The sequence below is a fragment of the Balaenoptera physalus genome, assembly GCF_965194825.1.
Source record: "Balaenoptera physalus genome assembly, chromosome: 19".
Lineage (NCBI taxonomy): Eukaryota > Metazoa > Chordata > Mammalia > Artiodactyla > Balaenopteridae > Balaenoptera > Balaenoptera physalus.
In genome coordinates, this window is record NC_138900.1 from 66,404,631 (window position 1) to 66,419,801 (window position 15,171).

General features: G+C 62.0%; 1 protein-coding gene and 1 long non-coding RNA gene across 4 annotated transcripts in view; one reads left to right on the forward strand and one right to left on the reverse strand.

Moving 5' to 3' along the window:
* Positions 1–13,116, forward strand: part of JPH3 (junctophilin 3) — a 166,113-nt gene extending 152,997 nt beyond the window's left edge. For 2 of the 3 annotated variants that reach the window (XM_082436905.1, XM_082436904.1), the window contains 3 exons: positions 7,846–7,970; positions 9,098–9,951; positions 11,649–13,116. In XM_082436905.1, the coding sequence (XP_082293031.1) occupies positions 7,846–7,970; positions 9,098–9,951; positions 11,649–11,729 (1,060 nt within the window). In that variant the 3' untranslated portion in view covers positions 11,730–13,116. Of the gene's footprint in view, positions 1–7,845; positions 8,245–9,097; positions 9,952–11,648 lie in introns of those variants that run through there. The other variant, XR_014256646.1, reaches the window with a different exon arrangement.
* Positions 9,768–11,710, reverse strand: LOC309648405. The gene is made up of 3 exons (XR_014256653.1): positions 11,624–11,710; positions 10,219–11,484; positions 9,768–9,906 (listed from the first exon to the last, which is right to left on the reverse strand). It is a non-coding gene; the product is annotated as an uncharacterized lncRNA (long non-coding RNA).
* Positions 13,117–15,171: the final 2,055 nt, after the last annotated feature.

Below are 15,171 nucleotides of genomic sequence, written 5' to 3' on the forward strand. Positions count from 1 at the left end.
CTCAATTAAGCTGTTATAAAAACAGGGGGAACAGGTGGTGGTTACGAGGTCCAGACACGATCGCCAGCATGACCTGCCAGGAAGACAGCATGAGCGCCGGAGGACAGGGGCCGGCGTCCCCTTTGTCCGGGGGCTGTGGGGACGAGAGATGGACATGGAGCCGGGTCACGGCCTTGGGCAGCACGGGCAGGGCCGCGGGCTGTCGGGCAGACTGGGCCTCGTCCCTCCTTCCTTGGGGCCCCAAGAACCTCTGGGCCTGTCGAGGAGACCTTGGCACCGAGTGCTTCACGCCCAGCCTGACGGCCCCAGCTGGAATCACACGTGGGGTTCCTGAGGCTGCTGCGGGACCCTGCAGGGCCGTCAGGAGGAGGAACAGGGCAGGTGGGACCCCATGACACCTGACTTCCGTTTGGAGCCTTTCCCCCTAAATGTGCCCAAAGCACATCTGCACCTCTGAAAGACGGTTGTTCACGTGGCCAGAGAAACGTGTGTACCTGTCCCATCCTCAGCCCCAGCCCTGGCCCTACGGCGCACCCAGGCAGGCGTGCAAAACCGCTGCTTCCCGAGCAGAGGAAACCTCCCCAGCTGTGCCCAGGTGTGCCTGTACCTGCCGCTCCCTGGGAGCCCTGTCCCCGCAGCGCAAGCACGACCCCTCGCTGCCTGCGGTAGTGACCCGGGGCTGCTGTAACTAACAGCCGCAAGCCGGGGTCCTGAAAGCAGCTGTTTATTCTCGCAGTCTGGAGGTTAGGAGTCTGAGGCCGAGGTGTGGGCGGGGCCGTGCTCCCTGCCGAGACCCCGGGGGAGGGTCCTTCCTGCCTCTTCCAGCTCCTGGGCGCCCCGGTGTATCCCCCCCAATCTCTGCCTCTGCCTTCATATGGCCTCTTCCCTATGGAAGGACGTGTGTCATTGGATTCAGGGCCACTCTTATCCAGCGTGACCCCATCTTAACTAATTACATCTGCACAGACCCTATTTCCAGATAAGGCCACGTTCGCAGGCTCTGGGTGGACGTGAACTTGCTGGGGATGCTATTCACCCCAGTACAGGCCCTTCCCAGGCAGATGCTCACGACAGCCTGTGTCACTCACCCTCTGGATTGATCACTTATTGTGGACTCAGGGCACCTTTTTGAGCTGGAAGAGAACTTGGATCCTCGATTGGGCCGAACCAGCAAAGGGACGTGGATGCCCAGACCCTGTGCCTCGGTTTCCTCACTTGTCAGCGAGAAGCGATCCCCACACCGATCTCAGGGTCGTCATGGATGTGGAAACGAGCCGGACTGCTGGCCGCCAACAGGTGTCACAACGCAGCGTGTGGACAACTCCTCACCCCGGGCATCCCAGCACGCACACAGTAGGCGCTCAACAAGTGCTGAATTGAATCTGGACGTGAATGGGCGGGAAGGGGGCCTCTCTTTGGAGATCCCCAGGCCTGTTTTAGCCCCTTGGCGACCAGCACTGGTGACAGCTGCCTGGAGGCTGCGTCCCCTGAAAACCAGGATGGGGTATCACACACCCGGCTGGAGGAGGGGGCTCAGGTTGGAGGAGAAACAAGGAACGGCGAGCAGAGAAAGTCAGGTGTGGATTGGGTGGGGGAAGGTGGCGGTCACGAGTGGGACGGCACGCCCCGACTTGGGCAGAGGAGAGCTGGAGGGCCTGGGGCGGCACTGGGGGCGGGCACACCTCGATCCGGGTGCAGGAGCGCGTTGAGTGGGTTCACCACGCGTCGGCAGAGTGCAGAGGGCTGGCTACAGACGTGCAGTAGCCGCTGGGCAGGAGCGGTCAGGGCAGACCTAGGCTCCCACTTTCCTGCAGTGGTTCTCAGAGTGGGGCCCCCAGACCACCAGCAGCTTCACCCAGGGGTGCTAGGAATGCAAGTTCCCGGGCCCCGCCCCAGACCTGCTGAGTCAGACACTTGGAGGGGCCAGGCCATCTAGGGTTTTATCACACCTGTTGCCAAATAAGGTCACATTCCCAGGTTCCCAGATGGACAAAGTTTGGGAGGGACACAGGCAGGTCACCGCACAGCCCGCCCGTCCACGCATCTGACACGCCTGTGGCTTTGTCTCGTGCAGCCCTGGGGTTGGCTGCCCATCCCCTGTGCTGTCTACGGGAGACGGTGTCCCACGTTGGAGGGGGCCCTGCCCGCCTTGCCCCCTGGTCGGCAGGAACGCAGGGCCCTCCTCTCAGGGAGCCGGGGGTGCAGGCGCTGCCGGGCACGTGGGTGGAGCTGCCGTCAGGAGGTGGGGGCCCGGGGGCTCGCAGGCCGGCTCACAAAGCTGGCCCAGCCCTCCTTGGTGTCCCCGGAGGGACCGGTGCCCACGGGAGCCGTTACCTGGCTGCCGGCCGAGTCCTGCAAGTCTCACTTCAGGGGAGCCTTCACGATGCCTTGGGAGGTTTCTTCTCTATTAAATGCAGTCGCCTTGATTTAATTTTATTTTAGGGTTGCCGCAGCATGTTCTTTTTATATACGTGTGAACGTATATGTGTAAATATACGTATGATGTTGGGGAATTAACGTCCGTGTGTTTTTACTAAGCAAAGCTGCGGGAACCGGATCATGGCCCCTTCGATCCCTCTGGCTGTGTGTGTGTGTGGCGGGGGGCGTCCCGAGCAGGCGGGCGCAGGGGGCCCTCCTCTCTGGGAGCCGACAGTCAAGGGTCGTCCCAATGGGGACCAGATCTGGGGGTGGGGCTCAGCCACACCCACCGCGCTGGCTTTGGGGCCCGGGCCCAAGTCAGGTGTCCACGCAGCCACCTGAGGGCGGTGACCCGGCTCTCACTGTCCAGCAGGGAGGGCCTCCCTAGGTGCAGACCAGCCCCGCCCAGAGCAGTCGGCTGGGCAGGAGGTGCTTTTGTTTTTACTTCCGAGGGTTCGGGACAAACAGGGAAGCACAGACTGTGAAAGCTGGGCCTCTGTCGGCCTTTTGGTCGAACCCCTCCCCGGAGAGGCTGTTGTGTCTGAGCCACGTGTCCATCAGGGACAGAGGGGACAGCACACGTGTGTTTACATGCGTGCCATTGGGACGTGTGTGCAGAAATGCGCTGGAATGATGCCTGTTAGCCTGACCTTTGAAGGGATTTAAGCTGGGTTCTTCGACGTGGGCGCTTATTTAGGGAATGTTCATGTCCTTCCTCTGAGCGAGGAGCCATCAAACCCACTGCTTCAGAATACACAGACCCTCGCTCACGTCTCCGTCCCCGTAACTCTGTCCGGCGCGCTGCACTTGGCCGTCGCTCTGAAGGCTCTGACCACCCGCCGCCCCCCCAGCGTCCCCGCAGTCCGGCCCCGCCGCTGTCGGTTGTGTTCCTGCCGCCCCATCCCTCGGGGCGGGGGGGTCGGTCCTACCTCTTGGTCCAGAGCCCCGTCTGGGCTCCACAACCATCGGCACTTGTCGCTTTCAGAACAGTAGCTGTCAGGTGTAGGGACCTGCTGTTAGCAGGCGCCAGGGAACGGTCCTGGGGGGGCGAGGGGGGGTGTCGGCCCTAAGCCACCCAACCTACACGGACCCGCGCGGGCCCCTCCCAGGCCCACAGTGCTGGTCTCTGGGTCATTCCAGCCTTTTGCACTTGGCACTGAACTCACCCTGCAGGGCCCCACGTCCTGCACTGGGGGTCTTTACAGGAAGCCCCCCCACACCCCAGAAACCTTGAGGCCCAGAAACTTCCTCCAGGCCCAGAGCCCGGCCCGGCCACCTCTCTCCTGAGCCAAGGGTTTGATTTTGTCTTGCAAGTGCCCTGAATGGCATCAACGCCGTTCCGTGCTTGCCTTGGCCCCTGGAGAGCTCAGAGCCCTCCAGCGCCGACTCTGTACTCACCCCCGCCTTCCATCCTCCCTCCTGACCTTAAGATGCTCCGCCGTCAGTGCACGCGTCGGGCTGCTCTTGGAACCGCTAGGTGGCACTGGGGGCTCTGAGCAGCTCCTGCTTCTTATGTCTCAGCACAGAAAGAATTCAGCCAGAGGCAAAGCGACAGATAAGAAGTGATTTACCAGAATAAGGCACTTGTGAGGCTTACAGGTGGGCGGGCGGGAGGGTGCTGTACCCAGAACTTAGTGGGCTAGTTTTATAATCAAAGGAAAAGTGAGGGAGGCGGCAGGGAGGGTAAGGACCACCTTCTTCCTCATTCTTGAGTAGACGTCACAGTTCCATCCTCTCCGACGTCCGGCAGGGGAGTTTTCTTTTCTCTACGTGGTCAAGCCAGGACTGTCATGGCACAATGGAAATGAGCGAAAAGGTGGTAACATATGCTAAAAATGGTAAGTCATCTCAGGTTTTAGTACGTCACCCTTTCCTTATATTTTTGTTTTCAGTGCCCACACAGGAGCGTGTCCTAGGAATCATTAACTTACTGAGCTCACTGGGCAGGATGTGGGTCTCGTGGCGCCATTGTTTTATTGTTTGGGGGCGTGTCTCATGCTCCTGTTGCATAGTTTTGTTGCTAAGTAAGCCTGCTTGGTTTTGTGGTTAAGCAAACCTGCTTTCTTGAGTGATCATTAACTCACAGGGGTCTCCCATACTTTTTTCTTTACTTATAATCCCCTAGTGGGATTAACTATTTAATCACCTACTTTGTCCCTTTACTCTGTCCCTATCGCTCTTAGGGCTACGAGACAACTGCTCCGATGACAGGGGTGCCTGGGGACGCGACAGCCCTGTCCCCCTCAGCCGCCCCGGACCTCCCGTCCTCACAGCCTCCTCACTCGGGGCGCCTCCACCACTAGGTGCACGGCCCTGACACGTTTACTTCTCGGGGTTCCGTTGTCTGTGACGGAAGCACACTGCACCCCAAGGGCCGGGCCCGTCCCAGACACGGTCTCTGAGGGCCTGCAGGAGGCTCAGGGTGGATGTCACCAACTTTGGGGGCGCCCCATCTGGTCAGCCGTGATGCTCATTTGCCAGCTGACGACCCCCGGTCCCTGGGATCAGGGGCAGCACAGCGTGGCGGGGCGCTTGGCTCAGACCCCAGGAGCAGCCCAGGACTGGCCCCGCCGCGTGGCTGGGAAGCGGGGTGGGCGCCATCTGTGCAGCAGTGGGAGGGGCTTTGTCAACGCTGAATTGTGGCTCAGACCCCTGGTGCTGGGGGTGCAGGAGGGAGTGACTGCCCTGGGGATGGGGCTCTCTCTGGGGTGGTGGGAAGGTGCGAGAACTAGAGGTGGTAGCTGCATGGCCTGTGGACGTGCTGGACGCCCCTGACCCGGGACCTCCCAGGTGGTGCACCTTGTGACGTGCGTTTCACCCCAGTCCACTCAGTCGTGCGTGAAACGTCCACAACAGGCAACTCTACTGATTGCCTAGGGCTGGTGGGGAGGCTTTGGGGGAAATGGGGTGATTAATAAAGGTAATGGGGTCCTTTGGGGGTAGTGGAAAGTTCTAAAATCGGCTGGGGTGATGGCTGTACAGCTCCGCGAACAGACTAAAAACCACTGAATTGTGTGCTTTAGAGGGGCGAGCTGTACGCTCTGAGTTATATCTCAATAAACCGTTACTACCAAAGCCAAACCCATGGTACGTTCTGGAGAAACCACATCATCCAGCAGAGGCGAGCTAGGGCCCACGAGCTGATTCTGGGCTGAGCTGGGGCCGTGCCGTGACAGAGCGCTTCTCGGCTACGGAAGCCGCCCTGCGGGAAGGGGACCAGGTCGACCCGTCCGGGGCTGGCCATGTCCAGACCAGCGTGTTTAGGCTTTGGGACCTCATGGGATCTAATGAAAGCCGTGGACCCCCTGCTTGCGGGGGAAGGAGAAAGCACGCAGAGCACCTTGGGTACAATTTCAGGGGATGCCCTGGGTCTCCGAGTCGGGGTGTCTGTGCTGGGGCTGCTCACCGGGGTCCCAGCCCAGCAGATGGGGCAGGAGTGGGAGAAGTGGTGGGGAGTAGGCTCACCCGATGGGACCCCCACGCAGCCGGACACCCTGCCATCTGTCCTTTCCTCTCTGTCCCCGATGTTCTGGCCCCCAGATGGGCCTTGGATGACCGTGGCCTCACACTGGCCATCACCAGGTCTGACCTGCACCCTCATTTCTGACGTGACACTGCCGGTTCTTGAGATATGTACGTGCCTCTACCAGCCTCCAACTCAGGGCTGGACAGGAAAGCCCCTCTGTGCCGTAAACTCGTGGATGTGCCGTTAGGGACGCAGCGGAATGCACTGGCCACGGGGGAGGGGCACCGTGTGGGAGCCTGTGGGCTGCAGCCACGGTTTATCAACTGATGTGTTAACAACTGATAAACTAAGTATTCATAATTTGTGTTTTATTCCTGGCTTTGCCCCCCTGAGGTTCCTGCCCCTCTTCTGCTGGAATTATAACTGCGGAGTTCCCAAGGAATCTTCTACAAGGCGCTGCTTCTCAGCTTTCACTCCGAGGGGCACGGGATGCAGCCACACTGAGTGACAGTTGTCTTTCCCTATTTCTAGGAAACCACGCAAAAGGATAGAATTTGCTCAACGCTGCGCGTTTGCACATAGGTTTCTTCCGACTTTGGGTCCTGCTCCCAGGCGATGCGGCGGGTGGCGGGTGGCAGAAGCCTGGAGCCCACTTGCTGCTCCGCGTCCTGGACTCACGTTCGCGTGATGATGTACATGTTGTACGTGTGTGTACGTCATACGTTGGTTTTCTTCTTGTAAACTCTTCCTGGTTAGCACAGTGGCATTTTGAAAAAAACAGAAGCCAGTGGCTCACGAGGAGTGAGGGGTCTCCAGGTCAAGCCCGTGGAGTGGGTGACAGGGGCAGGGGGGCAGGCTGCCCTCGTCTCGGGGGAATCAGTCGTCGTTGCCTCGGCTTCCCCGGGGGGAAGCAGGGCCTCTGGAGCCAGGACACCAAGCAGGAAGAAATGGAAACCGCAGGCAGGTGAGACCCTCAGATGCTGGGTGCTGTCCTGCTTCAGGCACCCAGTCCTGCCCCCTGAAGGGTCTCACACGGACTCAGCTGGGGAGGGGCAGCTGAGCGCCGGGCGGGAGGTTGTGCTGCTGGAAGTGTCAGGGCGATGTCGTCGGCTCATTTGGGTTCGCGGCCCCCGTGTCCACCCTGGGGTGTGCGCCCCACCCGAGGGCAGTGGCGTTGCTGGCTGTGTCCATCGCCCCCCCGCCCCCCAGCTGCCAAGGGGCATCGGGCCTCATCCCGGGCCACAGACTTGCCTTCTCTCGGCACCTGGAGACCAGGGCTCAGACTCCTCCACGCGCACGGGGCTAGTGACGCCAGCTTCCAGGGGACAGGGTTTGGGCGGAAGAACTGCTTGGCCGGGGGCCCAGGTGCAGGGCGCTGGGACGAGCGAGGCCCCTTCACGCAGGACGGGGGAGGCTAAGCAGGCACCAGGGGCAGGCCAGGGTGGGACGTGCGGGCCGTACTCCTCCTGCCCTGCGCCCTCTCCTGAGCGCTGGCTGGTCCTGCCGTCGAGCCCGCCCCTTCCTGCCCGAGGCTGGCCAGCTGCTCACCCTGGAGTGTGGCCCGCTCTGCCCACGGAGGGGGGGGGGGCCGCACAGCTGCCCCCAGACCGTCACCTCTGGTCGGGTCCACACGGAGCACCTGCCCGTCCCTGGAGGTTCAGAGATGAGTCAGTCACGGGCTGCGGTCTCTAGCCTGCAGCCGGAGCCGGGGAAGGAGGGAGCCTCCTCACGGCAGGACCCGGGCTCACCCCACAGGAAGACTCATCCCAGGCGGGCAGGTCCAGCTCTCGCTCGGCTGCGGTCTGCTCCGTGCCCAGAGCAGCTGGCGGGCACCCTGGCCTGGCTGGTGCCCGGGGACGCTTGCCGAGTGAGTGAGGTCTCGGGCACCCTGTCCCGGCCCCTCTGCTGCAGCCGCCCCCCCACCCCGTGCCTTCACCGCCCTCCCTGTCTCTCCTGCCCAGGACCTCCCACTCCCGGGCCAAGGCCGAGGCGGCCCTCACCGCGGCTCAGAAGGCCCAGGAGGAAGCGCGCATCGCCAGGATCACTGCCAAAGAGTTCTCCCCTTCCTTCCAGCACAGGGAAAACGGTGAGTCCCGGTGCCGCTGGGGGCAGGGCAGCCGGGGGGGTGCCAAGTAACCTCCGACGGTTCTGCCCGCAGCCGCCATCAGCCCGCTGCATCCCCCCCGAGACTCTGTGTGCGCTCCTCCCCCCAGGGTTATGCTAGAACCTTCTGTGACTGCTCTGTCCGACGAGGCTGCTGCCCGCCATGCAGGGACCGCGGCCACGGGTCTGCATCTTTAGCTTCACCTCGTCTCACCTAATCCATCAGTAGCCACGCGTGACTGGCAGTGGCCGAGTTGGTCAGCACAGCTCTGGGACACAGGGGGGCTCCCGCCTGTCCTCGGGGTGGGGCTGGGGGGGCTGGAAGGAGCTAGGAGCCACTGCGCGTCAGCCAGATCCGAGACCCTCGTCCCCCCTTGGGGGACGGGCCTGAGGGAGGCAGGGAGGCTGGAGCAGGGGGATTACTGACCGGAGAGGCCCGCTGAGGCCGCGATCCTCCCAGGCCGACGCACCGCCCCACCTGGGTCAGGCTCACTCCTCTCAGACTCACGCTTCCCATAGCGAGTGGAAGCCTCTCGAGGTTTTGGGGTGGAATGTGTTCTGGGCCCACCCCCTGAGCTCTCCTCCCAGAGCCTGCAGTTCTTGGTCCTGCTGGTAGGATTCCTGGCCTTTGGCGCAGCCTTGAGAACCCCAGGACCCAACATAGGGAACAGAAGCATTGGAATTCAGCCACAAACAGTCCAAGTCCTGCCTTGTAGAACGTCATCTAGCACGAGATGTTTCTTTTATTGTCAGGAGGGGTCCGCAGGGGTGGGACCTCAGAATCCCCGAGCAGGCCAGGCCAGCATGCTCTCGGGCCTTGGGTCACCCCTGCAGCTGGGGGCGTGGACCAGACGACTGTCCACCCCGCCCGTCCTAATCTGGTCATCCTTGAAGTGCCCACAGAGGGGAGTTGGGGGGTCTATTAGGGGCCTTGGGAACACTGTCCTCCCACTTTCTTTGCCCCACAGCCTGCTGGTGGGCAGCGAGTGCCCTGGCTACCTGCCACCATAGCCCGGTCCTGGTCCCCTGCCATCCTCAGGTGAGACTGGGCCTCCACCCAGAAGGTCCGAGTAACCCACCTCTGTGCTCCCCGTCTCCTCCCTGATCCAGGGCTCGAGTACCAGCGGCCGAAGCGTCAGCGTTCCAGTGACGACATCGAGGTCATCTCCACCGGGACACCCTCACAGCAGGAGAGCCCAGAGCTGTACCGCAAGGGCACCACCCCCGACGACAGCCCCCTGCAGAGCTTCCCCGCCAGCCCCGCGGCCACCCCTCCACCGGCCCCCGCCTCGAGGAACAAGGTGGCCCACTTCTCCCGGCAGGCCTCGGCAGGCGAGGAGCGGGGCGGGGACATCCAGGTGCTCCTGGAGGGCCGGGGAGGGGACTGCGCCCGGGACAGCTGGGGCGAGGAGAAGGCCGGGCGCTCCAGGGGCGTCCGCAGCGGCGCCTTCCGCAGCGGTCAGCCCGCAGAAGCCTTCCGGGCCCGGGGCCCAGGCCACAGGCAGCCCAGCAACCCCAAGCCCCGGGAGCGGCGGACGGGGTCCCCCACCACGTTCTCCTGGACTTCCCACCACCGGGCCGGCAACCCCGGCCCGGGGAGCAGCAAGCTGCTGGAGCTGGACGAGGAGAAGCTGAGCAGCTACGAGATGGAGATGAAGCCCCTACTGCGGATGGACTCCTACGCGCAGGAGGTGCACCCCCCGAAAGGACGCTACAGCAAGGGGGGCGCCGAGGACCGGGGCTTCGGGGCCCAGAGGCTGCGCTCCACGGCCCAGAACAAGGAGCACGCCAGGCCGGCCTCGTGCGCGGAGCCCGCCGTTCAGAGGCTGGAGAGCCTGCGGCTGGGGGACCGGGCGGAGCCCCGGCTGCTGCGCTGGGACTTGACCTTCTCTCCGCCCCAGAGGTCCTCACCGGTGGCGCTGGAATCGGACGAGGAGAACGGGGATGAGCTCAAGGCCGGCACGGTGAGTGGACGCCAGCGGTCTGGGGGCTGAGAGCCCGTCCCCCTGGGTCCCCCCTGACCCTCCAGCTCTCAGGACCCTCCTCTGCAGGAAGCCCACACGGGTGCGGGCTGCACTGCTCCCGACGGGTCCACGTGAGGGCTACTCCCAGGTGCCATCTCTTCAGCAAATGCACTTGGGTGGGTTTGGAAGCTCCCCAAAAGAAACGGGACAGCACGAGACCCCACCCTTGCCCCCAGACCTCCCCCTGCTGCCTAGGACGGTCGTCACCTTGGAGGGACGTCCTGCGTCCTGGAGGGAAACACAGAGGCCAGAGCAGGCAGGACACACACGGGTCTGGCTCCCACGTGGGTGAGAGGGACAGAGTCCCCCAGGCCTGTGGGATCAGATGCGTGGGGTGGGGCCGTGACTCGGCTTCCTCAGGCCCCGTGGCGGGCGCTGGGTCTCCTCACGGGTGAGGACCACGCCTCATGGGTGAGACCCGCCCTATGCACACTCCTCCCGTGGAGGGCAGGCAGTGTTGAGGAAAGAACAGAGGTCCTGGGCCAGGCTGAGGGCTGGGGCACTCGCACCCAGGAGGGACCTCCTGGCCGGCCCTTGGCCCACCGGCTCCCACCCATAAGTAGACACTCCCCGCTCCCTTGACCGAATGGCAGCGGGAATGGCCCGTGAAACGCCTTCTCAGCCCCACGGCCCAGCGCTGACGCCCTGTGCAAACGGCCATCAGGCCCCTCACCCGCTGGTGGGGCACAGCGTGCTCAGCCCCATCTGAACACGAGGAAACCGAGAGCCTGCCTTGCGGGGCATCCCCACGGGGCCCTCTGGGACTCAGTACCTGCCAGGCAGACCCCAGGGCCGAGAAGCTTTCTGTTGGAAGGCGGCCCTCGAGGCCACTGTGAGCATCCGTCTGGGCGGTGGGCTAGCTCCTGTGACGCGCCTGCCCTCTCTGAACCCAGGTGCTCCCGCTGGGACCTAGATACCAGCTCTATTCCAGAAACGCATGTGGTGCACGTGTGGGTATTTTAGGAAGCCAAATGATGGGCAGGGTGGGAGATGCAGGAAGGGGTTCTATATTTAGCCCATTGAACCGTGTTGTGGCTTTAAAACCTCTTCAAGCGCGTCTTGGGTGCTTTAAAACAATGCTGCTTCGGGCAGTGGCACGAGCACGTGGCCACCTCCAGCCGGGCATGTACTCACCGCTGAGTGGTTCCACGGGAGGGGGCTTCCAGCAGAGGCCCGGGGTGGTTGGGGCGGCTGGCGCCCCTCATCCTTGTCCCGCATCGTGGCCTTGGCACCGTCACTGCAGAGGCTCAAGGACGGCGGGTCAGGGGGGGAGAGGCTGTGGTCTAAGCACCAGGTGGGCTCGTGCCCCAGGAGAGCGAGGGGCTCCTGGCGGCTGCGCAGCTCCTGGGCAGTTGTTCACTGAACTGAGAGGGCTCTCCCGTCGCCAGGTCTGGGGCCACGCTGGGCGGGCTGCCCCTGGCGTCCCAGGTGTGCAGAGCTCGGGTGGTTATGCTGGGACCCAGGCGCGCAGGTCTGAAAGGGTCACAGCCCCAAGGACTCCACACTGAGAAGCTCGTGGGAGCCCCTGACCGCTGCCTGAACCTTCCGTTCCCCCGGCCCTCTGGGAAGCCCTAGTTTCGCTCAGGAGGAGGGGGTGTGGCCTTGGGCTCACCTCCCCTCTTCTGCTTCCGTTCCAGGGCTCGGCGCCTATCCTGGTCGCCATGGTGATCTTGCTAAACATCGGAGTCGCCATTTTGTTTATTAACTTTTTCATCTGAGGAGATTGTCGCATTAGCAAAAGCAGCTGGTGTACAAACGGGGGACATTAAAAGCAGAACGACAGAAGGGAAGGCTCGTAGCTCGGACACCCAACGACAACTTCCTGGTCTTCTCACAGAACCACGTGATTGGGTATCACTCACAGTTTGCCTTTTTTCCTGGGTCATGTTTTTTGGATTTTAGCCAAACTTCTTTGCTTGTGTAACGCTCTGCTGTGCGGCGTGGCAGAAGGAGGCCAGCGCGCCGACCCTCCAGCTTGGCGCGGAAAGAGAAGGGGTCCCGGCAAATCAGTGGCAAAAAACACAGTCACCACCGTCGTCACATCCCGTCTGGGACGTGGAAAAGCAGGCAACCGGAGGCAGAGCCCCTGGAGCGTCCGGCGGCTTGCGAGGCGGCTAGCGGGTGGCAAGCCCGGGCGTGAGGCACGGGAGAGGGCACCCGCTCCAGCTGGCAGCGGCCTGGGCCTTTTTCTACTTTAAATCTGTGCTGCACACTTACTTAGGGAAGCAGAGACCTGCTTTCTCTTCTGCCCATGAAACGATCACAACCCGGCCCTCCGGCGCTGCCCCGACACTGAGTCTTAAGGCAAAAAGTCCTTCTTTTCCCCAGTCTCCCCCCACCCCCAGACCCCAGGGCTGCTGTGCTGTGGGCATCCAGGGGGCTGGCGCCAGGGCCAGGGGGCCAGGGAGCAGCGCGGGCGTGGGGGAAGGCCTCACTTGGACAGCCTGCCGTTGGGCCTGGGCTTGGAGCACGTGGCGTTTCTGCGCTGAGGATGCAGGTTGTGCGGCCAGGCTGTCAGATGTCCGCGGCCCTGACGGCCCTCCCACGATGTCGTCCTCCCTCAGTGTCACTGAGCCCACGGGTTTTCACATTCTTGTCCTGTGCCTGCCTCGACTTCCCTCACAGATATGCATATTTCTTCCAGATGCCTCATCCATACTCTGGAGCTGGTCGGGTCCCAGGACAGGAATGTGGTTGAAACCCAGTGGCTTGACAATTCCTGAGAAATCATGACATATCCATCTCCAAAATATGCAACATACCTTGTTTCCATCCAAACCAGGTTCCTGGTGTGTCTGCCCTCCCTGCCAGCGTTGTCCCACTGTCCAAACAAAAGAAGAAGGTCCCGGACTGTCTGCATGCCCCGTGGTCCCAGCCACGGAGCAGCCCCGGCCACGTGCATGGATGTGTCTGTGGGGCCCGGGCCCGTCCAGACGGGGCCCCTGCACCCACGCCTGGGAAGGTCCTGGGCACGGCCGTCCGTGGACCCTGCCTTGCTTTGCTTATGTTCAGCTGTTTCTCTGCTACCTTTGAAGCAGATTTCTTTACTACACTGCACTGGATTGCTATATTTTTAACCAGAAATAAACTAAAGATTAGAGCATGTTCCCGTTAAATTCAGTTTTTTTTCTGTTACATACTCACCCCCTGTTCCTTCTCACAGTCTGGTTGCGCTTGGGGGTCTTCTTTCAGGGCGTGGGGACACGGGAGAGGGAGGGAGGATCCACAGGAAATACGTGGCTGATGATGTTACTTCCTAAAGGGACAGTTCACGTTTTTGTACATCTTACTCTCCGTTCCTTTTTTACAACCGCGTGGCTGCCGCAGCCCTGGAGGGAACCAAATAAACATGCCTGCTCCTCGTCGCAGCTCTCTGCGTCGTCCATGCTGGGGTGCGTGTCTGGTGATTCCGTCTGCAACGCTTTGTGAAGATGAGAAAGACTTCTGTGCATTCCAGTAACTGCATGACACAAAATGGTACCTACACAGGCAGGTTACATACTCACATGCACACACCCTGAGGTAATAGCTACGTAGAAAAGCAACAGCACAAATGCCCGTCATCTGAGGCAAGCAGTGGCTTCAGGGCTGGGGGCTCCCAGGGGGCTGGCCGGCGCCCCATCACTTGTCCGGCTGCCAGTAACACAACTGAAAACCAGAGCAGCAGCCATGTTACTGCCATTTCCCTACACCCGGGTGAATTCCGAGTGGATTCCACGGAGACCACGACGTACTGCGTCTGAGAGGCCCTAAAAGCTAGTTTTTACCTGGTTTCCAGACCAGGCTGCCCTGCAGACAGGCCTAAAGCTTTCGCTCAGCCTGGCCAGCCTTTCCTACCTGCCGGAGGCCCGGGTTTACTGACAGGTGCGCCCGTGAGCTCCCTCTGGGCCAGGCTGGCTGACCCCGCTCCTGCCGGGCGCGTTCCTGGTGGACACGCGGGACGGGGCAGGAACAGATGTCAGCGGAGCGCTGACAGGTTTTAATTAATCCCAGAGCAACCTCGTGAGAGTCATCTTCTCCCTTAACAGCTGCTTCCGTGCTTGAAATGGGAAAACCAGAGGCTGAGAAATTGAGTTACCTGCGCTGAGCCGGGGAGTGGGGGACAGGCTGCCCCCCCGCCATCCCCCACCCCCAGGCTGGGAAGCTACACCCGCACCTCACCTGCGAGAGCGGGAGAGGACGCTGCACAGGGTATGCGACACCTGCACCCAAACGACTGACGAGGAAGATGGTGTCCATGCAGAAAAGCTCAGCGTGGCCACAAAAACACAATGCCCGTGGCTGAAGCCATTGCAGGGGAGGGCTGAGAGGGCTCCAAATACAAGGACTGTCCACACCCCGTCTAACAACCATAAGCCCATTTCTGTTAGACGCCCTCCGTGTGGGGCGTGTGGGAGGATGACAGGTGCTTTCCTACACGCATGAAGCCCACGGCTCCCCCGGGGTGCACGGAGCACGCAGTGCGGGTCCCACAGACTCCCGCCGGGCCCGGCGAACATCCAACATCCAGCCTGGCCATCAGAGCGCTCCCTTTCATCTCAAGAGTCCCACTTTGGACAGTAAGTTATACGGCCGCCCCACTTAAAAACCGAAGGGCGTTCCCGAGAGCCCAGGGGAGAGACCCAGGTAACAAGCCCAAGACGCTACGGACCACTGGAGCAGACGAATATTCGGGAGCGTGAATGAAATGAACTGTTCCTGTTTTTCACCCTTTTTTTTAGCTTGGGTACCATCACCCGGGTCCTCCAGGCATCCTGGGTGGAGCCCCCCCCCGCCCCTGGACCGAGCTCAGCTCAGCCTTCCAGGTCTCGTCTCCAACGCTCCATGCCTTCCGTCCCAGAAGCTTACCGTAAAAGTGCCTCCCAGACGTCACGACCTCTCTTCTCACTGCCACACGGGCTGCCCACCCGCAGTCCACCGACAGCCTCCAGCTTGTCCTGTCGTGACATCGAGTCAGCACCACGACAGAGTCGCTGTTAATCTTGCCAGGGACGAGGATGTGCTGCTGGTCAGTTACGTAGGGGGACCGGGAGTCCAGATGAGGGCGCAGGAGGGAGTGGGGGCCAGGCTCGGGGCCTGGTCAGTCTCGCTCTCCTGCCCAGGGCTGTCCAGGTGTCAGGAAACGGGCAGGAAGCAAAGACTGAAAAACCACCGGTCCCA